This window comes from Colobus angolensis, unplaced genomic scaffold (assembly GCF_000951035.1).
Source record: "Colobus angolensis palliatus isolate OR3802 unplaced genomic scaffold, Cang.pa_1.0 Scaffold41, whole genome shotgun sequence".
Lineage (NCBI taxonomy): Eukaryota > Metazoa > Chordata > Mammalia > Primates > Cercopithecidae > Colobus > Colobus angolensis.
The window spans coordinates 6,703,832-6,727,818 of NW_012117488.1; the positions used below are offsets into that span (position 1 = coordinate 6,703,832).

The following is a 23,987-nucleotide window of genomic DNA, read 5'->3' on the forward strand; positions in this document are numbered from 1 at the left end:
TTTCTAAGTAAAAAAAAGAAAAAAAGAAAAAAGAAAAAGTGGCATTCATACCACATCAGGTAAATTAAACAACTCAATTTACATTTTGTGATAAGGTTGCTAGTTAAATAAAGAAAATGCTCTAGAAAGTATATCGTATATGGATGTCCAGAAGGCCTTTGATAATTGGACACAATATTCTGTTGAACAAGAAATGTGGGCAGGGTGCTAGAACAGTTAGGAGATTCATCAATAACTGAACAGTTACACCTGAAGTTTGGTGATTAAGACAAGATTGATGTCAATATAGCAAGAATCTCAAGAAGTGCCAGAGAAATCTGCACTTGGTCTGTATTTCTTGAGCAAAATAGTAATATTGGACTTGTAGAAGATATTTTAAAAATTGCATGTAAATGGCAAAATGTGTTGGAAGAATAGCTAATATGTTAAGTAGGCGGTTCCAGATCTAAATAGCCATCAACAGAGTAGAATGTTATGCCAAAACAAGTAAGAACAGCATTTTAAGAGACTAGATATGCTCATTGTTTAGATAAAACACACACGTACACACACATACACACATTTGCAAATCGCAAATACGCAAAGATGAGTAAGATCGTCTTGATAACAGTGCACGTTCAAGGAAAACAAAAGACTTAAGGGTTTCCATGAACCAGATATGCTGTGGGGTAGATGACGTCATGCCCACCTGGTTCTCCAAAAAGGGACATGCAATTGCAGGCACGTTAATCAAAGGTGTAGAATCCAGAGTTGGAGAACAAATTGTTTTGCTTTCTTTGAACACAAGTCAGTCCATGGTGCATCTTAAGGCCAATTCTGGCCATCACATTTTAAGAGGAATTTAGTCAGTGTAGTAAGCACCTGTAGGAAGGTAACTGGAGTTTTGAAGGATCCAGAACAGATGAAGGAGTTGGGGGAGTGTCACCAAAGAAGAGAAGAAATGACATAGCAATTCTCTTAAAACATTTTAAGAATTGTTACCTGAAAAAGGAATTTTAGTTCAGAGGTCTGAAAGTTAAAACTAGGACCAAGTAGAAGTTACAGGAAGAATATTTTAACTCATTATCAGAAGACTTTTCTAAAAATCAGAGCTTTCCAGTGGAGCTGGCAGCTTGGTGCAGTGAGGTGAAGGCCTGTGGGAAGTGTTAGGTGGATGTTGATGACCCTTGTGTGTAGTACTGTTTAGGAGATTCCTTCATAGAGTGGGAGGAAAGATAGGCACTCTGTAAGAATTCTTGCAAGTCTCAGAGTCTGTGACTCTACCCCCCCAAAAAAAAAAAAAAAGATTTATTGCTAAGACTTTATGTAAGAATGGGCTGATGACTTGATCTCATTTTACCTAGGCACAAACGTTAAATACTTCAATTGCATGGGTATGTGTTATGAATCATCGTACACACACATACAAAGAAAAGGAAACAAGCAGTCTTGCCAAAGGCCCCATGAAACACATTTGCTCTGGCTGGACTAACTAGAATTGCCAAGCAAACAAGATGATTCATAATTAAACCTCTGTTCAGTAAAATGGACCCATAGGAACTGTAAAATTGATTTTCCAGGGTATGGTAACATCACTTCTGTTCATCTGTCTTCTCATTTGCTGTCGGCTCCAACCTGGTTATCTAAGGGTCAAATTCAACTCTTATTAGTATGCAAAGATCTTCTTGCACTTTGGCAAATAGCTACCTGTATCTTCAGATTATTCATTTATGCGCTCATTTGATCATTTACTCATTAGTAAATATTGATTAAATGCCTGCCTTATGATAGGCACTGTGCTACACACTGGAAATGTGAAAGTAAATGGTACCAATATATAGTCCCAATCCCTGATATCTATATTATCTAGTTGAGAAAGTGGACATGAACTTTTTTTAAAAAATATTTGCAGCATGGCTAGACTTTAATAGAGGCATGCTTAATGGCTCAGTCTCGGCACACTACTTCTACCACTCAGGTCTTTTTCACTTAGCTCCATCTGGGCAGCTTTGTTCTAAACGACTAAATTTATTTTTGAAAAGTCAACATCCCTCTAGAATTACTTAGAAAAGAATAGCTAGTTTCTGCATCTCACTTAGCTCTGGTTTCTAAGCATTTTTCCAGCTCTTCCCAGATTCTTGAGTTTGAGTCTGACCATCTTTAAAGCTGGAGAGCAGTGTCAACAGCAAGAATGGCTGACACATAGAGCCTTACTCTGCACCAAGCACTGTTCTGGACACTTTAGGTATTGTAAGTCATTTAGCCCTTACAGCCACCCCTGCAGCTGGGTGTTCTTATCCCCGTGTGACAGATAAGGTAATGAGGTACAGGTGGGCTAACAGGTTAAATACACCTTGCCTAAGGTTACCCATAAGGAAGTGATAGATTTGGGATTTGAATCCAGCAGTCTGGCTCTAGAAGCCATGCTGCTAAAACACTGTGCCACATTGCCCCTCTGACCAATGCTGTTCTAGGTTTTCAAATATCAGACCCCACAAGGCCTTTCCTGGAGTAATAAAGCAAGCTAATGATCATGATGATGACCTACTGTTAGATGGCTTATATCCATTCTCTCACTCAGTCCTTACCAATCCTAGGAGGGGGATTTATTGTCTCTGTTTTACAGATGAGGAAACAAGGCTTAGGGAGTATTACCCAAGTTTACCTAACTAGTAAATGTTTCAGTGTATCTATATCCTTAGGTAAAAATGCCAAATGAGTCATTGTTTACAATAATAAACACATTTGTTTCAGGAAAATAAAAAGGAATATGTTGAAACAGGAAGTTCTAATGTTTTTCCTAGGGGGCAGTGGAAAAGCCTAAAGGACATGAGTATGAGCTTTTCGTTATTTGAGGGTCATGGTGTCTTTAGTTCCACAGTTTAAGAGAGATGGTATATCACATTCCCGTTACTGAACTTAGGGTGTTTGATTTCTCCCATATCCTGAACCAAAGCAGACAATCTCTAACTCAAAGAAAGAACCATTTAAACTTTAATCGTTCTCAGCCTCTATATTTATGTGGTTTAGAAGTTTCTTCAATGATTAACAATTTACAAAATATTTATTGTTGTTTACACATTTTGACTTACTCATCTCATTTGGTTACTAGGATAGTAAAAGTAACTTTTTAAATAGAGGATTCTTTCAAACTATGACATAATGTGGTTTCAGTATATTTGATTTACCCAAATGTGGAAACTCATGGCCTGTAAGAAGAGCCTCACACTCTTCTGTTCTAGGTTATAATAAACCATTCAAAATTAAAGGAGAACCCCTAGCTGCCCAGCCATCTGTGATAACAGTTTCTTTGGGTGAAACGTGCACTGGAAGGTGACCCAGCTTGTTGTTATTACAGCACCAAGGGATGGTACCTGATCACGAAGGCATTTGGTGTATTTATATGTTACATATTTGGCCAGAGGGGTAGAGGGACAAATTGAGAGTACTCCTTTTCCCTAGTAATTCAATTCCTGCAACTCCTTTGTGACCCTGCCCCTAAACCCTATCTTCTGCATCACGTCATCTTCAGTCACCTCAACCTGTGATATCTTCTCTAAGTTCCTGACTCATTCACCTATTCCGTTTATATAATATGTGTCATTTACTGCCTATGACAGTTATTTCTATGTGTGTGCACATTTTGACTTACTGGGGGCAAACAGTTGGAGGAAAGGTATTGTCTTTCAAACCATCTTGACTTCCCAACACTTATTACAGAGATTTATAAGTGAGTTGATGATTGTAGGAAGAAACAAGAAAAGGCACATTAGAATTTTGTATCAGTGCTCCTAGATGGGGAGGGGGCCTGTTTATGGCTCACAATACAGATTGTAACTGTGACTGTCCTTTCGGGGGGATCGGGGTGGATCGGCAGTGTAGCACTGTTCATGCAGGTGGTCCTTGTATTTGAGCTTGCTGCATGCTTTCCAGAACAAAATGATAGAAACTCAGTTCAGTCAAATTTTCAGTAGGGGCAAGGCCTTAATAGGGAACTGGGTTTCCACCCAAGAGCCTGGAATGTTCAGTATTTCTCTAATGGGAGTTTTTACCAATACTCTATTTTATTGACTCTGAATTACCTATATATAACATAAAGTAAGCCTGTATCTTTGAAGTATGTGTGTGTATGTGCATATGTGTGTATGTATATATATCATACAGTGTAAAGAGGATAATCAGTTACATGTTTTAAGATGTAATTTAGCTTATTTTATTTTTTTTAGAGATGGAGTCCTGCTCTGTCACCCATGTGGGAATGCAGTGGCACAATCATAGCTTCCTACAGCTTCATACTCCTGGGCTCAAACCATCCTCTCACCTCAGCCTCTGGAGTTCACTAGAACTACAGGTGTGAGCCACTGCACCAGGCCAGCTTATTTTCAAATACAGAGATGTGAGAGATATCAGAAATGGTGGGAAGGACTGAGGGGTCTTGGAGAAATAACCAAAAAAACAGAGGCAGACCAATTCTACTCCTTGCAGGAACTGGCAGGGTCTCACACAAGGTGAGGTTCACTGTTTGAGAGGAGACTGTTGAAACTGCTTCTGAATATTAGCAAGGGTATAAAAAGGGTTAACTGGCCAAGAATTTTTTTACAAAAACTACAGATTAAATTGCTGTAAGTCTGGAATTGCCTGTAAAGTAATCAACTATATACAGGGAAAATAGGCTTTCCTGAGTGACCTATGAGCCACATGAGTCAGTGTGCTCATGACAGTGTCTTTTAAATTCCAAACAACCAACTTGCAAAGCTTGGGAACAGAATTGGCTATTGAGTAAATCCGTAAGGTGGGTCTCCTGTGGTGCTGTAGCCTCGCATTTACCCGGGGATAAGGTAAAAGTGATTAGGGTCGATTGCTTGAGAAATGTTCCGTCTGAAAACAGTAGAATGGAATGAGTCATTCTACATGAAATCCTGGCAGGGAGCACATTTAATTTTCCATTGCATTCCCTCTGTGTTTCCTCTCTGACATTTCAGCTTTCCTTTGCTGCGTCTCTGAAAGTTGAACACCTACTAAGCATCTGGTCTGATCAGGTGTCGAAAATCCAAGCTGAAAATGGCAGTGTTTCTGCCCTTGAAGGTGCTCTCAGTCTAGCTGACCAGATGGATAATCCACTGATGGTGTCTAATTTGACAATAAGTCTGTAGAGTGTGCTGTGGAATGGGGAATGTTGCTTAACCTAAAGGAGAATGACTGGAGAAAGATTCCCACACAGGTGACAAAGTGAGCTGGCTTTCAAAGAATGAGGAGGAGGTCACCAGGCACTAACAGTGGCAGGGGGAAGAAGAAGTGAATGAGGGATGGAGGTCCCAGCTAATTTGCCTGTTTCTTTCCTCCCTTTGGCTTGCCCTGTCTCTGGATAGTCTATTTATGTATCTAATTAACTAGAATGGGGACATGTTTATTTGGACAGAGGAAATATAATTACCAAGGAGTTCAGATACTCAATACTTGGCAAGTCCAGTTACAAACAGGTTGCCTTTTGAAGAGAATCAGAACAAGAGAGAACTAGCAGAACTAGCTATGAGAACAGGCTGATTTTGACCAAGAAGTTTTCTCTCTGGGAATTGCATATGGTTCTTCTAGACATCCCTGGCTCCGGTGACATTCTTTCTTCTGAGATGTCATTGCCTTCGGTCAGATTTCAGTAAAGGTTTTATAGGTGTGGGACTATAATATCTCTGCATGGTGATTTTGGTTTAGGGCTTAACTCAAAGAGCAGCCTTTCTTCTCTCTTCAGGTTTTTATGGGATACCTTAATGGCCTCTCCCTGTACCGCTTGCCCTGTCTGTCCCTTGCTTTCCTTCCCTTGCTGTCTCTTACACATATTCTATTTATGTCCTCTGCCTTACTTGGCCACTTTCTGCTTTGCTCCTTACTCTACTCCCATTCCCTCGTATTCCTTCTATTAAACTTTGAAAGTTTGCTCAGTGCAAACTAAGAAAACATTTCCAAAGAATGTTTCTTTTTCTTTTTTCTGGATGCATATTTTTGTCATTATAGTACATTATTAACCAAATTGTGCGTTACCATTAATTTTTTTCTTGAGCATGAGCCTGACTGACATGATCTTTTATAAGTTCCTATAGGCCCATGCCATTCATTATTACCAAGTGACATTTCCCAGGAGCCTTCAGAATGTATCTTTCCAGGAGAAGGATCCCCCAATGGGATGGAAGCAGATATGGTCATCAAACTTTCGGATTGGCAGATAAGTTAGAGATCTGGGTTTGTATAAACTCCAGCACCTCCCACTTTCACCTGAGCATGGGAATCCCTCGGGGAATTTGGTAGACATTCAAATTCCTGGGCCCCATTCCAGACTCATGGAATTGGAATCTCTAGAGGGGAACTAGACAGCACCTTATACATGGAAGGTACCTGCAGATGAATTAAATGGGCAAAGTTCCCACTGTCAAGTTTACTTTCCAACTAGGGTAATGACAATAAGCAAATCAATCCATCCACCAATCAACCAATAAGCAAAAAAAAAAAAAAAAACCGCAGAGAGGGATACAAGGAAGTCAAGCATAATAATATTTTAGGGAATGGCTGGGCTGGGTATTAATTTATATGGCACAAAGAAAAACCTCTCCAAAGATATCCCCTTGGAGCTGAGACCTAAACTATGAGAAGGAGCCAAGGAAGTCAGGAGCTAGGGAAGAGCTCATGTCCATCTTGTTTACCTGTGTCCTGAGTATTAGCACTAACGTTGGCTTCTGGTGGGGGCTTAATAAATACTTGTTGGATGATGCATGCAGTCCTTGGACAGCAATGTCGTACCCATAATCTGAACAATGGAATCAATGGAGTGCTCTTGAAGTTCGAAGGGGTTACTAAATTAAGAGAGGTTGCTATCACAAATAGAATATTTACAGAATATCTGAGGAAATTCTGCAAGAAGCAGAATTCCTGACGAAAAAGAGAAAATGAAGAAAAGTGTATAAAGGCGAACATGGGAGACAAGAGGCCTGGAGGACCATGGGACAGGCAAGGAGCTAAGAAACAAGGAGAGGAAGAAAACAAGTCCATGCTCCACCTGTGGCCTTATGACTTGCCAGTTCAAAGAATAATCAGTAACTAGTGCCATATTCTTGGGATTGAGCACTGTGCTCTTACTAACATTGCTTTGTATATTATGAAGTAAACTTTTAAAAAGCCTTTAGAAAACAAAGATGGTGTCATATTACATCCCTTTGAAGAAAATCAGAGTAAATACCAATTCTAACAAGCTTAAGGAAAAGTTAGATATGATCAGAAGTCACAAGTGGAAGGTATTTCGATAGAATTTGAATGTTGCTCTGAATCAGACCCCTGCCAATTTAAAACTATAAATGATTGCCATTTGAATTTTTTCCCCTCCTGGCAGCAAAAAGCATAAAAAAGCAAAATACATTATTGGAGAAGCTGAGTATTTAAGAATTATCGGTGTACACTCACAGCAGCATGTCTCTACATCTGTGTGTGTGTCCAAGGCTCACTTATCCTGCTTTTAGTGAGGGCCTGGAATAGAAAAAAAAAAAAGAGAGAGACAGAGAGAGATGAATGTGTTTTCCTGGGTCCTAGTGCCAGTGTCCAGGTCTCAGATGAAACTTGGTAACTAAGCTATAAATACTTGCTAAATAATTATTTCTTCGTCTTTTTACCCCTCCATCCCCTCCTCTTCTTCTTTTGGTTTAGCTGTTTTTTGTTTGTTTGGATTTTCAGTAATCACAATGGTGGCGTGTTGTCCATCTTTCATGAGAAAGAATGAATTCTTAAAATTAGCCCATATGGATATGAATTGTGTGTTCTTGGTGTCCCTGGACTTATTTAATCTATAAAACAATCCTCTGGTACCTACACCCATGGTAGAAAATGTCTTCTGAACACAAATAGTTGTCTCAAAGCCTTTCAAAGTGCTTTATTCATGATACCATTCTTCAGAGCTCTGTTGACTTTATTTAGTTGCAGTTCTTACCAGATGTGGTTATCTGCATTCTAAGTCGACCGTAAATTAGCAAACTGAATGGTCAGCAGTGCCTGTCAGGGGCACAGGGAACACGGTATGGCTCCATCGTGAGGGCACAAGTGAAGGGCAACTCTACAGTCATATCACCCACTCTGAGGGTAACATGCTCATGGTGATGACAGTTTGTCAAGAAAAGACAGAGGTGTGATCAGTAGGCTCCACTTCTCAAGGAAGGGAGGGTATGCTTCTATTTTAAAGGTTTTTAAGCTTTGATTATCTGGAAGATGGAGTTGTCGACCTTCATCCTCTTATAATAAATGGATGAATTTAACAACCCCTACTCCCATAATACATAATCTGTAGTGACTTCCATCTCCCCCAGCCCCTGTTTTCTGATGGGGACCAGCCAGAGTTGTGCTCTTGGAGAGAAGGGGAAAACGATTATTTGTGACTTTTGGCTCAGTGTACAGTACAGTATGTTTCCCTGTGCTTTTTGTGACTTAATGTACAACTAATAGAACAAATTTTAAATTAATACTGCAATAACAAAGCGCACACTGTATACAATTGATTTTTATTGGTTCCACTTCAAGGATTATGTTGTGGTTTTACCCTTGAATGACTCCCTCATATAAAATGCATTGCGGTGCATTTTTCTGTTTAGTAAATTGTAGATAAAATTAAGTGAAACTACCATTAAAAGATTAATTGGGAAAGTCAGTCATGACTTTTGAGTTTCTTAACTTGTATCAATCTTATAGTGTTTCTTGCCGTAGAAATCTAGTGCATGCAAATGTATTTGTTCCCAAAACGGAAACAGGAGTAGTTTTAGTGAGGATGTATTACTTAAAAGAAAGATGTGCTCATGGCAAAAAAGTAAGACAATAATGAAAGATGTAAGGAAGAGGTAAAAATAATTTGGATCATGTTGCCTAAAGATTATATGTTCTAGGATTTTGGGGTATCTGTATCAGGATCTTTTTTAAGCACAGACATGCACAAATGCCTGGTTAATTTATCAATCAGTTTATTTAATGAATTAATGTAGTCAGAATGGTATCATACTATGCATAGTGTTTTGGAACCTTTTTTTGGTTAAAAATGATATATAATAAACATCTTTCATATCGATATTATTATTTTCAATAGCTGCATAGTATGCCACTGTTTGGATGAATCATGATTTTCGGGGGTGTTAGCTGCATTATAAAATTCCTAAATGTAGCTGAGTTTACTAAATGTAAAGACCTAAAGATTTTACAGTTTACTAAATTTAAGATTTAAAAAAAAAAAACAAGCCCTGGCAACCATTCAAAGAAAACGTCAGCTAGAAAGGAAAAATAATCTTGAAAACCTATGGTATTCCCAGAGTATTTGTGACCTCAAAACTTAAAGTTCTTTTTGAATTTTTCTGATATGATTTCATCAAAAATGACAAATACTAGCATGATGAAATGACTGAAATTCTTCAGACTATCTATACAAATCACATCTTTCCTTTATTTAAGATAGAGCTGTTGAGCGCTACTGACCTATAATACATATTATATGTTGCTATTTTACATCATTCAAAAATATATGTAAAATAACTCTTGAACTCTAGAGTAGTGACATTTCTTCACACTGCACAACTCCACAAGGCACCGTTATCATTATATTTTCTAGTGCACACCCAGCAAGACCTTACACTCAGGAAAGTCATGTCCATATGGTATTTTTATACTGGTTTTCACATCATTTAAATAGCCTGAAGGGTTCCATTAGTACTTAGTGTGATTGCTGTGTAACTTTGGAATATTGTTTATACATTTGTTCTTTTGTTCATTGTCAGATTTTCTGAGTACCCACAGTAAGCGGGGACTGAGATCCTCAGGGTTTGCCCACCGTACTGGTGACCAAGACAGGCTAGTAGGCCCTGCCTCCTGGACCTTTCTCTGTTTGAGTTAGGAACCTCTTACCGTCATCATCAAACCTGGCAACATTTTGTTTAATGGTGCATTTTTAAACAGAGGGAGCTTAGAAACATGGTGTAGCACTCATAGATTTGTGACTAGAGTAGAAGAGCAGAGAGATAAAGTACAGTCCTGGAGACCTGGAGAAAGAGCGGATGTTCAGTGAGACCCTTTGCATTACCTTTATCCATAATGCCCAACCAGAGGGATTCTTAACATTCCTCTCCATTTAAAAACACAGAACATGGTGGCCTTGCAGAGAACATTAAATTCAGCCCTTGTGAAGACAGTTAGGCAGTGTGCCCTTACATCATCTTGGGTATATCTTGCCTGGAATCATTTACTCCTCTCTCTCTTATCTTGCTATTCCCAGTGATGAGCACAGTGCCTGACACTTAACAAATGCCCATTGCATGTTAGATATTGAATATCTGAGAGCATTCCTGTACTCCATCAAGATCCCAGTTTTTGCTGGAGTCAGGTGACAGATGTCTTAAGTTTCACCACAAGATTCTCTCACATTGCACAATGCAGAGCATCCATGTTTGCCTTTCTCCTTAGTTCCTAGCACTGCGTGTTGGCTGTGACTAAAGGAAGCTATGAGAGAACCCCACAACCATCAAATGTAACAGCAGACAGGACCCTTACAGGGCATTCTCATCCAATCCCAGTAACATATAGATGGAGATACTGGGAGCAGAGAAATAGAATGGCCTTTTAAAACTCACACTGTAGTCCAGGATCTGGACTTGAATCAAGACTCCTTACTCCTTCATTCAGCAAATATTTATTAAGCACCACTAGGTGTGTGGCATTTGGCTAAGCACTGGGTAATCTAAGTTGAATAAGACACAAAAGAGATCTCCCCCGAGGGTCTCAGTCCAGCAGGACAGACAGATGGATACAGAAACAAGGCAGAGTGTGAGAAATTGTGTGCGCACACACGTGTAGGCGCACAGCAGCAACTGAAACACTCTCCCAGATCTGCTTATAAGTTGCCTAAGAAGGACAGCAGAGGAAGTAACCAACACTGTCTGGGTAGTCAGAACTAATATTTTCTGAGTGCTTTCTGTGTTGGACACTTCCCACATATTATCTCATTAAATTTTCACAAAAATCCTGTTGGGTCATATCGTCATGCTCATTCCATAGCTAAGAAATGGAGGCCCAGGAAGGTGATCTGATTTGCCCTTAGTCATAACCAGGATTTCAACTCAGGGTCTGCTTGATTTCAACCCTATGCTCGTTTTACTCCAGTAGGTTTCATTTCAAGACTGATTCTATTTGATTGGCAGAAACTGCTTGGAGCATTGTGCTGCAAGAGATTCTAGGTCATATCTGAGCCCAGAAACAAATAGTGTCATGGTTTATTAACCATGAGTGGAGGATGGAAAGTGGTAGCCTGTGTCAGGACCATGTCATTCCTGAGCTGTACCATGCTATAGTTCTTCCAGGTCCATCTCTCTGTAAGGCAGTGTGGTTTCAACCACGCCCCCAGTGCCTGCCACTTCATTCATACTCCTTTCCTCTGAACTCAGAATGATCTTTTGTGCCATCTGTTATGTCCAGAATCTTGTATCCTAGGTAGGTCAAGTTTCTTGTGCAATGTCCAATGTTGTAGTCCTTTCACAGTGTTTCAACCCCATCAGAGATATCTCTTATACATTCCCCCAGGGCCCTGTTCTGTACTAATGACAGTTTATATGATTAAATACTACATGCCCATAGCCTAATATGTTAGCATTTCTAGGTGAGTTGCAACAGAGGACTTCTGAATCCAAAGGAGTGGCTTCAGCAGGAAGAATGTTCAATCCTTGGGAAGATTAGTTGGGATCTGTCGTTCTTTAAGATTATACCAGGCAAATAACTGCTGCTCTGTCAGTACACACAGCTGACCTCACCTTTTTTAGCTGCCACAGAGCCCTTGATATAATAGCTAGTGAAGTACTGAGGCATTGCTGTTTAGAATACATAACACTTAAAGTGGAATCTGGAGGTGGAGATGGTGTTTTCTTGCACGGTTTATGACTTCCAGCTGTTGCCTGTAGTTAAACACTAGAATTAGGTCTAGGCAGTGGTTCTAGCTGGTATGCCTCTGCTTTAAATTTTATCTTTTATTGCCGTTGGTATCAAGATTTTCAGTTTTCAAAGCTGGAAAGTTGGCCACAAGTTTAAAACAAGTATCTAAAACCAGTCGTTAGAATCAAAATATCCAACAGTAGTAACAATAGTGTTAAATGAATCATTTATGGAATGTTTAACTGCTCATCATCAATTTGAAGCATCTTAGTGTCTTTTTTTCTACAATAAAAATATAAGTCAGATTTACTAAAGGTATATATTTTCATTCCTTTCACATATGTGACAATCTATTTTCTGAGTTATTGGACTTCTGAAATGCTGTGGGTAAATGAATGTGAATTAGACTGCATACCACATCTGAAAGTGTTATTTTTAAATTGTTAATCAAATTCTTTAATGTCGTAAGAGCATTTTCACTTGAATATTCTGTTACTATGTGACTTATACATTATAATGCTTCTAACCAAAAGTAGATGCTTACTTTGAAATTCTACTTTAACAATTCCTTTTCAAATAAGAAGAATGCCTCCCTAGGATGAGGTCCACAAACCTGACTTTTATGTAGACTTATAATTTTCTATTTTAGTAAATCAGATGGCCCTGCGGCTTACTAGGTTAGTATTATTGCTTGTGCCCTGCTGCTTTTTCCTAGACTAAAAACAAAGAATAAGAGAGTGAACAGATTTAAAATATATCCTCCCTTTTGATGAAATTAGTAGTCCATGTGGCAAAGTGAGAGTATTCTGCGTGATTGTTTTTATCATTATGGATGTTTTATTTGTGTGCCACTCATATGTCAACATTCTTTGATTAATTGCATGTGTGAATTTTTAAACAGATGGAAATATGGCTGCAAGTCTAAATAGAAGGAATAGAAAAGTTTGAGTGTTGAACAGGCCTTGTGTAAACTGAGACCTTGTCCATCACCAAAACCCCAGGAATGCTGAACTGTCTGAAATACGTTCCAATGGAGGGTGCTTCTCCGACGGGAGAGTGCTCTCCCTTCTTATTTCCTGTAATGTGGAGATGAGGTATTAACCAAGGTACTGTTTGAGGTGTTTTGTGAACTTCCAAATTTGGGTGTGGGGGTTGTTAGCGAGTATCTAAACAATAATGTTGACTAGGGACTTTGCAAGATCTTTTACTTCGCTTGTCACCAATATAATTGTACCTTCCAAAGTGTTAGACATTCCTTAATTTGATGTTTCTGATTACCTTAAATTGCAGTCATTAAGATATCATCTCAGTGCTGTAATTGAATATTCTAGCATACTATTCAGTAAACTTTAACATTGAACTCATGTTATTGATTTTTGAGTACAGCTCTCAAACTAGTTTATTTAATTACTGGAGGAAAGCTTATTTATAGTCTAATCGAACTATTAGTGAGTCTCTTAAACGGGTACTGAAGGAATGTGGAGCATCATTAAAATTAAAAAAAAAATGCTTCTTATCAATATAACTGACCTGTCACTTGGCCACAGAAGGAAATAGGTTTGTTATACAAACTTAGTCATCATAAAGGCATTCACTGGCACATGGTAGGTAATTGCTTAGTAAATATTTATTAATAGAAGGACATTTGCCTCAGTTACCACCTACTGCTGATGACTCCCAAATCAGCATTTCAGTTTGGAACTCTCAGAGTTCTGACCCACGCTCCTGGCTGCCTTCTACACATCTCCAACTGGAGAAGCCACAGACGTTCTAAGTGCCCGATGCCTAAAACTGAACACTGTCTCCTTCTCTTAAACCTGTCCCTCCTGTCTCCCTGCTTAGTTGTCATAGCCACATGCTACCCACTCACCCTGGAGTCTTTCTTCCCCTCACTTCCTAGATCCAAAATATTCATCAGGTCTCACATTTCCTTCCCCCTTACAACTTCTCTGACCGTCTCCCCAACCATTGCTTTTTCATATCCTGATAGTTTCACCTGGATTTTAGCTAGTCTTCAGATGACTCTCCCTTTGTAGGCTAGCAGTACTCAAATTTTACTATGCAAAAGCATTCCCCAGGGAGATGGCTAACATGGAGGTGCCTAGATCACACCTTCCTCACTTTCTCATTTGGCAGGACTAGGTTTTAAGAAATCGGAATTTTAAGCAGGCAGCTCAGATGATTCTGATGCAGATTGGAACTGACTTCTAGTTCCACAAATACCTCTTGTCTGTCCCGAGCACTCAGATAAAGATTTACTCTAAAATACAATATTTGTTCACATCCCAGATTCAAAATCTTCAAAGAACTACCATTCTATAACAGTATTTTAAAAGTAGTGGTCAGGAGAGTTGCCAAGAGTCCCTCAGAGGGGCCTCGGTGTGCGGATGTGTGTGGAGAGAGGCTGTTTGGAGTATGAAGATGAGAGCCCATTCTGATATATAGGGCTTTAGTCAACACCCCCTCCTCCATCTCTTTCTTTAGTCAGAGCAGCTCTGATTTTGAAGTTTAACGAGATATTTCCTTTAGGAAAAGTATTCCTCTACTTAAAAAAAAAAGTGGTTTGAAAACCACTGATCTATTGAAGTGGATTTCAAACTTTAAAAAAAAAAAAAAAATCAGGACCCACAGTAAGAAATAGTGTACATTTTGTGTCACAGCCCAGTTCACACACTTATTTTTCTGTGTAATTGAAACAAGTTTTATGAAACATGCCCTTACTAGATGCACTCTGATGTTTTCTGTTTCTATTTTATTTTTTTAAAAAATTGCTGGTTGCAACTCACTAAATTGACTTCACAACCCACTGAATTGCTATTTTGTCTGGAAAAACTTTGATCTAGACTTTCTCAATGGGGTTCCTTTATGAACCGTGGAACATAGAAATATTTTCTTAATCTTTTCAAGGATGGTACAGAACTCACACCATTCTAGATGTTTAGAAGTTAGTTCATTACATACCATGGGTGCCTGAGGGCATTCAGACTTTATTTGCTGCATGAACTCCTGGTTGAAAAAGGCTTATTACTGTCTGATCTGTAATAAATCCAAACTCTTGATTATTACACATAGGGCCCTTCTGAATCTAGCCCTGTGTTCACCTCTCAGACTTTATCTTACTTCCTCAATCATCTTCCTGGGTTAAAACCATCCTGAACCACTTGGAATTGCCCAGATGCATCACGCTGTTTCTCACCAGTGCACAGTCATTCTTGCCCTTCAGCACTAGCTCAACTGAGTGTCACTTCGACTGAGACCCTCATTAACAGGAGTTAGAGTCGTCAGGTCCAGGTTCTGTCCCTGTCAATCCCTGAAGGGATGAATAAATTTCAGTCACATTCACCTGGCTCATCTCCCGTGCTACTGAGTGTGGGGCTCGATACTTAGTTCTAAGAATATAAACACATGAGGCCGGGCGCGGTGGCTCAAGCCTGTAATCCCAGCACTTTGGGAGGCCGAGACGGGCAGATCACGAGGTCAGGAGATCGAGACCATCCTGGCTAACACGGTGAAACCCCGTCTCTACTAAAAAATACAAAAAAATTGCCAGGCGAGGTGGCGGGCGCCTGTAGTCCCAGCTACTCGGGAGGCTGAGCCAGGAGAATGGCGTAAACCCGGGAGGCGGAGCTTGCAGTGAGCTGAGATCTGGCCACTGCACTCCAGCCTGGGCGACACAGCGAGACTCCGTCTCAAAAAAAAAAAAAAGAATATAAACACATGAGGCACAGCGTACATGCTTAAGGAGCTTAGAACACACCTGAGACACAAGACATATGTATTAAAAACTACCTCAGTGCTCAAGAGTTTGCATGGGGAAGTCAGGCCTGAGTTCAAATGATAACTTCTATTTTTTGGCTTGTGCACCTAGGACAAACTGTTGAGCTACTCTAAACTTCAGATTTATTGTATGTTAGTCTAGGATAATAATAAAAGTAGCAACTTTGTAGGACTGTGAGTTTTACAGGGGAAGTGCATGTAAAGCCCTGAGCACACTGCCTGACCCAGAGCTCTCAGGAAATGCTAGAGAGGAATTAAGCAGGTAATGTGCCCAGTGCCACGTGAATGCAATAGGTAGAAAGTGCTACAGGAGTTGAGAGGAGGAAATGGACACTGTGGTGGGAGAGAGGGGAGAGCTCCAGTGGAGAAGGCAGAGTATGCACTAAGCTTAGAAAGAAAAGCAGGCCTCAGATTAGGAAGTGAGAAGGCATTCCTGGCACGGCGAGCCAAAGAGCAGCAGAGTAGGACTGTGGATGCCTTGCCTATAGACTACTTTTGCTGCCACTCTTTGTGTATTTATTTTTGCATATGTGCTCAAACATTTTCCCAAGTGCAAGTTGAAGCTATTCATCTCTAGAGATGCTTATTTTCTCATTTGAAAAAACTCTGCTCCCTCTCTCTTTTCCATGGCTTTTTGCTAAGTCTATATGGCATCTACGGTTTTGCTTATGGAGTCAGCTTGATTAAACCATTGTGGGTCAGCGTGGGGAAATAGGTTACAAAACTGGCTGCGCATCATGACCACCCAGGGAACTTTTTAGTCCTGCAGATTTCTTTGTCCCACCCCAGAGAGTCTCACTATTGGGTCTGATGTGGGACCAGGGAATATGCATTATTTTAAAAGTTCCTTTCTTTTCCATTTGGCTTGGTCAAAAGTTTGAAAAACACTAGTAATCTTTAAGGTCCCATCCAGCTGCAGTAATCTGTGTTTCCCATAACAGAGTAACACTTTTATTCTCTCTGCTATTCCCAAGAGTGGGTTACTGTGTTGTCAAGAGAGAAAAACTAAACAAGCCAGACATCAAAAGCTATGGCTGCCAACTTTGATGTGAAGAGTCCTTTCTATATGAAGTTGTATAATTCCAAAAAATCCAAGTGGCAGTGTTCCAAGGTCCTTATGTTGACGGGAAGGAAGGACAAACACTGGCCAACTTTATACTTTGTTAAACATATAAGTCAAAATTTAATAGAGTCTATAACTTCCAAACCAATGGAAGGGGGAAAATGAAACCAAGGGAAATGAAAAAAAAAATCTCAATACAAAAAAAGAGGGGGGAAAAAAAGAAACATAGAAAAAATGAAACAAATAACAAAATAAGATGCTAGAAGTGAATTCCAATGTATTGATAATCAAAATCAATGTAAATCATGGTACAGTTAGTTGAAAAACAGATCAATCTAAACACTATGATGTCTAACATTACATCCATATATTGGAAAACCATGAGAAAAAGCAAGAAGATGTTTAGCCCAAAATGTATGATACGTTTATCTCAGCAGGAGAGAGGGCTACTGGGGTGGGCACCCAGGAGGCTCTAAAGATACAATAGCATTCTTTTAAGTTTCTTTAAGTTCTTTAAGTTGGGTGGTAAGTAAACAGGTATTCTTATTTTTATTCTTTTAAGCGTTATGTTTTAAAGTTCACAATTTCTTCTGTAGTTTTGTTTGAATAATATAGTACACCCCCTTGCAAGTGTGCATTGCACACACACACACTCAAAAAAGGATAAAAGTAAATTGCCAATGTTTTCCTAAAACCCCACTCTCATGTTATTAGATGTGAATTTTTTAATGTGATTTTTTAATTTTTTAATGATGTGACTTTTTTATCATGAAAGTTTTCTCCCCAGCACAAAACTCTGTTTTGAATTAATCACATGACCTAACACTCCAAATAAGTCTTCACGTTGATGCTGCTTGTCATATGGTAATTCTACATATTTTCCCTTTTCATTGAATTACATAAAATAATTCATTCAGTTAAAACCTTATAAACTTTTTATTGAGCAATGATTTTGTGTCAGGTGCTGTTTTAATCATTGTATGTGAATTAACCCATTTAATTTTTATAAATCCCTTGGGAATGTTACTAATACTGCCCTCATTTTAAACCTGAGGTAACTACAGCACAGATAAGTTAGATGATGTGGTCAAAGGCACACAACTGATCAGTGGAAGAGCCAGGATTTGAACCCAGGCAGCCTGGCACCAGAGCCATGTTCCTGTCTTTATGCTAGGCTGCTCAACTGTGGGCCATAAAGCATCTAACTACTAAAGAGAGTGAAGGAGGAGTGGGAGGGTACCTCTGGACTTGAAGGGCCCCTCTGTAGTATGTTGTATGTGACCATGAAGCTGCATATATCACAATTACATCATTCTTTGGTTTGTTAAAGGAAAGATTTTTTTTTTTTTTTTTTTGGCCAGGAAAAGAAGAAAGGGAGGGATGGAGGAGGAAGGAGGGAAGGAATCCAAAGGAATCCAGCAAAAATATTGGCTGATCAGCTGGCCATGGTGTCAGAAGAGAAATAAAAACCTGCCGATCTTATCTTTATACTGTTTCCAGTGAACAACAAAAGGCAAATCTTCTTTGACAGAACAGCCCAAACATACTAGGCAGCTAAACTAGAGAACAGGTGCTTCAGAGATGTTGCCTTGAGCCGATGCTCCCCGGCAGTGACCCTGGGAAACACAGTTGTTCCAAGCCTCCTCCACCTGGAGGCCAAGATCTCTCTCCAAACACATCTCGGAAGAGATGCACAGTTTATCCAACAATTCATTCTTTGGGGGGGTTTTGCTCTATTGTCAGCAGTTAAATATAAGACCTCCCCACACACCCCCACACCCTGAGCTCTGTAGTCTTGGAGAATTCATAGAGAATGTGGAGATGTCAGGAACATTCAAACAAGTAACTGGACTAATGCTTAAAAGTGAGGGGAGGGTGTGTGTGTGTGTGTATATGTGTGTGTGTGTGTGTGTGTGTATGATAAATCCTTGAAAATATATATCAGACAGTTGCCTACCAATCTGCATAAATTCCATAAGAAACTAGAAGGAATGTCTTTTGAGTATTTAGCCTCAATGCTCAGACTATGACTGCTGGGAACCAGCAGGGTTCAAAGAAGAGTTTGTGTGAAGCCCAGATTACTTAAAAATAAATAAATAAATAAACTCAGCATTAACAAATATGAATGGGTCCAGAGGTATCCATCTGGGAACCAGTAGATAAAATTAAATATGTGTCTCCTGGAGAAAAGGCTAAAGGAAGACACGAAGCGTTAACTGTCTTCAAAACCCTGAAGGGCATCACATAGAGAAAGCACAGACTTTTCCTGGGCTATTGCAGGAGATCACACAAAACGAATGGAAGAGTATAACAGGCAGAGTTTGGATGCAATCCTTCTTTTCAAGTAAATGAAGGTTTTTGTATATTTTTTTACTTTATACTTTTTTGGAGATGGAGTCTTGCTCTATTACCCAGGCTGGAGTACAGTGGCATGATCTCGGCTCACTGCAACTTCCGCCTCCTGGATTCAAACGATCCTCCTGCCTCAGCCTTCCGGGCAGCTGGGACTACAGGCACCTGCCACCACACCCGGCTAATTTTTGCATTTTAGTAGAGACACAATTTCACCATGTTGGCCAGGCTGTTCTCAAACCCCTGACCTGGGTGATCCACCCACCTCAGCCTCCCAAAGTGCTGGAATTATAAGTGTGAGCCACCACGCCCGGCCTAAATGAAGGCATTTAAGAGAAGCAACCATTGTTCAGCAGGTGAAGAGCTTCCCTTGACCAGGGCATTTCCTTTGCCCGGATTGTCCTGAGATGTACAAAAGGAAAGCCTTTTTCCTATGAATGAAAAATAGGGCGAAGCCGCTTCCGAACTCTTTCCCAAGTAGGAAACTGCTGATTTCTGTGAAACTATGGCTTTTACCTCTCCATAAAACTCAAACAAATTTGACTTGTTTCTCAGACACAATTATCGGGTGGTATGGCTAAAAACTTACTAAAATGAATTCTCAAGCTGGTAGTTCCAAACTTGGCTTCCCATCCAGTTCTTTCATTTGTTTCAAACCAGTCTAAATAAAACAAAACACCAGTCTGAACCTGTCACATTGATTGCGCAGCCACTAATGAGTTCTGCCCCACCACTAGAAAAGCTCACACTTAGCCTAAAGTCAGTCGTTAGTTTACAGCTGAGGAAGCCGAGCCCAGGGCGATGACATGGGTCTCCCAGAGTTGTACAGTAAGTGAAGAATTAGGACCCAAATCTCTGATCTCTTATCTCCAAGTCCAGTTCTTTATTCACATATATCAGCCAGACCAAAAATAATAATACAGGGTGGAGAAAAAAGGGAACCACTGCTGAACTGTAATTATGAAATAAGGAATTCAACCCCCTTGCTAGCTACTAAACCTATAGATATTTTTTGTGGAAACAAAGCACCTCATGATAACTACTGCTCAGTGAACCCACCACAGTGTTGGGTACCAGTTTCAATGACCTCTGATCCTCACAACCACCACCTCACATGGTTGGGTTTATTAGCTTTATTATATAAAGGAGGGAATGGAGGCTGAGAAAAGTGAAGTAATTCCCATAATTCGGGTCGCTTATAGGTTGAGCTGTGCATATGTGTCTGACCCCAAAGCTCGTGCCTCTTCCCTCCCTTACACTGCCTCTCTATAATCCTTGACTTGCCCTGAATAGTATTATATCTCTTAGAAGTAAGATAAAGCAACAACAGAAATGCTATGCAGAACTAATTCTAACCAGTAGAGTAGTTGGTGATATCATCTATAGACTTGCTTGTTTGTCGTCTCCTCTGTTAGTATTTTAGCTCCCTGAGTGCATGGCCTTCACCTCACTCACTGTCTAGTACAGCTTCTGGCCACTGTCTAGTACAGCTTCTGGCACATTGTAAGCTTCAGACGAATATTTATGAATGGACAAGCAAGTGCATTTAGATGACAAGGACGTTCAACAAAAGCAACCACATCATACTATAGAGGCGGGTCATATAGTGGCCCAGAGCACAGCCTGTGGAGAAAGATGGCCTCTGTTCAAAATCATGTCTCTTAAGAGTTACTTGATCATAGACAAGTTACTTAACTTCTCTTGTGCCTCAGTTTCCTGGGGATAATAATAATGCCAATGTCATAATGTGGTCCTGTGAGTTAACCAATGAAAGCATTTGCCCCAGTGCCTCGCTTATAGTAAGTGCTGTATAAAGATTAGTTGTTATTGCTATCTGAGGTTATGATAATAGTAGGGAAACAGTGGACCCATGTCTTATAGGAGAAAAATATCATGAAATTTAGAGGTAAGATAAGTATGATCCTGTGGCTAGAGACTCAGAACACACTACTGTTCATGTTCAATTACAGAGTCTGAAAAGTAGATTTTTAACTATCTCATCATGAAAGATTTATTTCTGACCAAAAAATCTAAATGTAGAGCAGATGATTATGCAGATGGCCCATGAATGTGTCAAAAAGAATATAGTGCTTACTAAGCATCCACATGAATTTATGAAGAATGAAATTTATAAGTAGGTGACTTAGCTAAACCACTAGAAGGATGCCATAGACTCATTGTGTCTTATTTTCAAGAGCACATTTAGAAAATCTGATTTCTAAAACAGCAGAATGTAGGGTGAAGTGTGGGAGCCCTGGAGTCAGAGAGTTCTCCCCTCATCTCCCCCTAGAATTGGGCCTTGCTTTTCTTGTCTGTCCAATGTGGATAATGAGTGCAACAGCCTCCCAGTGTGGTTCAGAGAACTAACGGAGATCATGCATGTGCAGTGCCTCCTAAGCAGAATGTAAATGTGAGCCTCTCATAATCACAAGACCTGGGTAAGCAGAAAAGAAAGTGAAATGAAATGTGACTGATAGTCACGGAGGTTCCCAGCTCTTTGCCTGTACCAAGCCCAGGTCTCAAACGCTCAGATGGTAGGTGGAAGTTTGCCTTGCGGTTGTCAAAACAAATCATGAGGGCCCCTTGATGCCACTGACTGAAGGCTGGGAGAGAAGAAAACCTGAATAAGCACCCTAAGGTCTGAGCGTCTGTTGCTTCCTCTTCTTTCCTTGCAGGGGCATTCGTGGTATGCTGGACCCCAGGCCTGGTGGTTCTGCTCCTTGATGGTCTGAACTGCAGGCAGTGTGGCGTGCAGCACGTGAAAAGGTGGTTCCTGCTGCTGGCGCTGCTCAACTCCGTCATGAACCCCATCATCTACTCCTACAAGGATGAGGATATGTACAGCACCATGAAGAAGATGATCTGCTGCTTCTCTCAGGAGAACTCAGAGAGGCGTCCCTCTCGCGTCCCCTCCACGGTCCTCAGCAGGAGTGACACAGGCAGCCAGTACACAGAGGATAGTATTAGCCAAGGCACAGTCTGCAATAAAAGCAGTTCCTAAACTCTGGACGCCTCTCTGCCCACCCAGGCCTCCTCTGGGAAAAGAGCTGTTAAGAATAGTTACCTGTTTCTTAAAGCCCATGTACAGTGTTATTTGAGGTCTCCATTAATCACTGCTACATTTCTTTTAAAATTTGTTTTTCATAGTTTAAAAGCATGGGCAGTAAAGAGAGAACCTGGTGCATTTAGAGAAAGCACAGAAACGGGAGAGGTACGGCAGGTCCCTACTTGTCCTGTGAACTGCTCAGAGCTCTTGTCAGTCCGGCTGGGCCTTCTGGGTTCTGGCACCATTTCGTAGCCATTCTCTTTGTATTTTAAAAGGACGTTATGAAAGGGCTTAGACCAAAATAAATAATAATGTTACTTGAGCCGCCTTATATAGCTGCTTGGAAAGTCTATGTAGTCCTTTCTGCATGCATTAACAATGTTTAGAAATGCTTCAGCAATGGTATTTTTTTCCTCAAAGAAACCATGGCCAGTAGGTAGGTGTTCAGTAGGAATCAAAGAAAAATCAGTAAGAGCTCCAGATTAAACCTGATTTTTAACTAAAGGAACATTCTGAGGAAAAATACTTAAAAGTAACAAAAAAGGTCAATGTGAAAACCCTTTTTGACCTGAAAAAGACCTTGGTATGGTCCTCTGTGCATGTTTGTATATATGCATGTGTGTGTGTATATATATATATATTTTTTCCTGTTTTTACTGATTTTTATTGATTTTATTCAAAGATATCTGGGGATGAGATTGGGGAATGCTTAGTCTGACTATTGAAAGAAACATGGATCCCTGGAGTATTTCAGATACAGGGTTACCGCCCCAGACTGCCTCCCACCAGCCCACATTATTTCTCGTTTTCCCTCATGATGGTGAAAAACAGTGGAGAGCAAGTAAAGGGTTTAATATAGAAAACAAGGAGAAGAGAATGTGAAGTTTGAAGTGCCTATGAAACATCCAGCTGATACTCCTGCCGTAAGAGAAAAAGAAGCCAAGAGAACACCAATGTTTAAGGAGCAGGTAGAGAAAACCCAGCAAAGTGGCAGAGGAATAAGAGGACCAAAGAACAGTGTAAAGAATCAAGGAGAGGGGTCGGGCACGCTGGCTCATGCCTGTAATCCCAGCACTTTGGGAGGCTGAGGCAGGTGGATCACTTGAGGCCAGCCTGGGCAATGTGGTGAAACCAACTTTACTAAAAATACAAAAAACTAGCCAGGCATGGTGGCACATGCCTGTAGTACCAGCTACTTGGGAAGCTGAGGCACGAGAATCACGAACTCGGGAGGTGGAGGTTGCAGAGTGAGCCAAGATCGCATTTCTGCACTCTAGTCTGGGTGACAGAGTGAGACTCTGTCTCAAAAAAAAAGAAAAAAAAGAGAATGTCAGGGAGTGCATGTATGTATTTAAACAACTTCACTTTGCATTTAAAGACTCGAAGGACAGCGAAGGTGAAATCAATTCACAGGCCACCTAGACTTTCCACTCTAGGACTAGAGCTGTAGCAATGATCTGTTGTGCTGTACAAGAAAAGAGAAAGAGGTGTTTGTTTGAAAACAAATGTTTCTATACATCAGAGTAAAAGCTGTATTGATAAGCAGGCTGAATCCCTTCCACATAGAATGAAATATGAGCTTGACTCCAGTCCTTATCTTTAGTTACCTCCATACCAACTGGTGGCATGTTGGATTTAGCATGTAGAATAATTTTATATCTTTTTCCCAAAGTTAACGGCATCCTTCTGGTATCTGGCTTACATGTGAACTAAATTTTGATCTGGGTTCTATTTTGAATTTTTCTCCTTCAGAGACCTAAGTAGACAATATGAAAGACAAGTCAGTAAGAAAGAAAAAATAATGTTTCATGCACATAGGCTACCAACCAGAGTTTTCTATGT

General features: G+C 40.1%; 1 protein-coding gene across 1 annotated transcript in view; it reads left to right on the forward strand.

The window, feature by feature from the left end:
• Window positions 1-22,541, forward strand: part of LPAR3 (lysophosphatidic acid receptor 3) — an 80,176-nt gene extending 57,635 nt beyond the window's left edge. The window contains exon 3 of the mRNA XM_011956118.1: window positions 21,775-22,541. Within this exon, the coding sequence (XP_011811508.1) occupies window positions 21,775-22,100 (326 nt within the window). The 3' untranslated portion in view covers window positions 22,101-22,541. The remainder of the gene's footprint in view (window positions 1-21,774) is intronic.
• The last annotated feature ends 1,446 nt before the right edge of the window (window positions 22,542-23,987 follow it).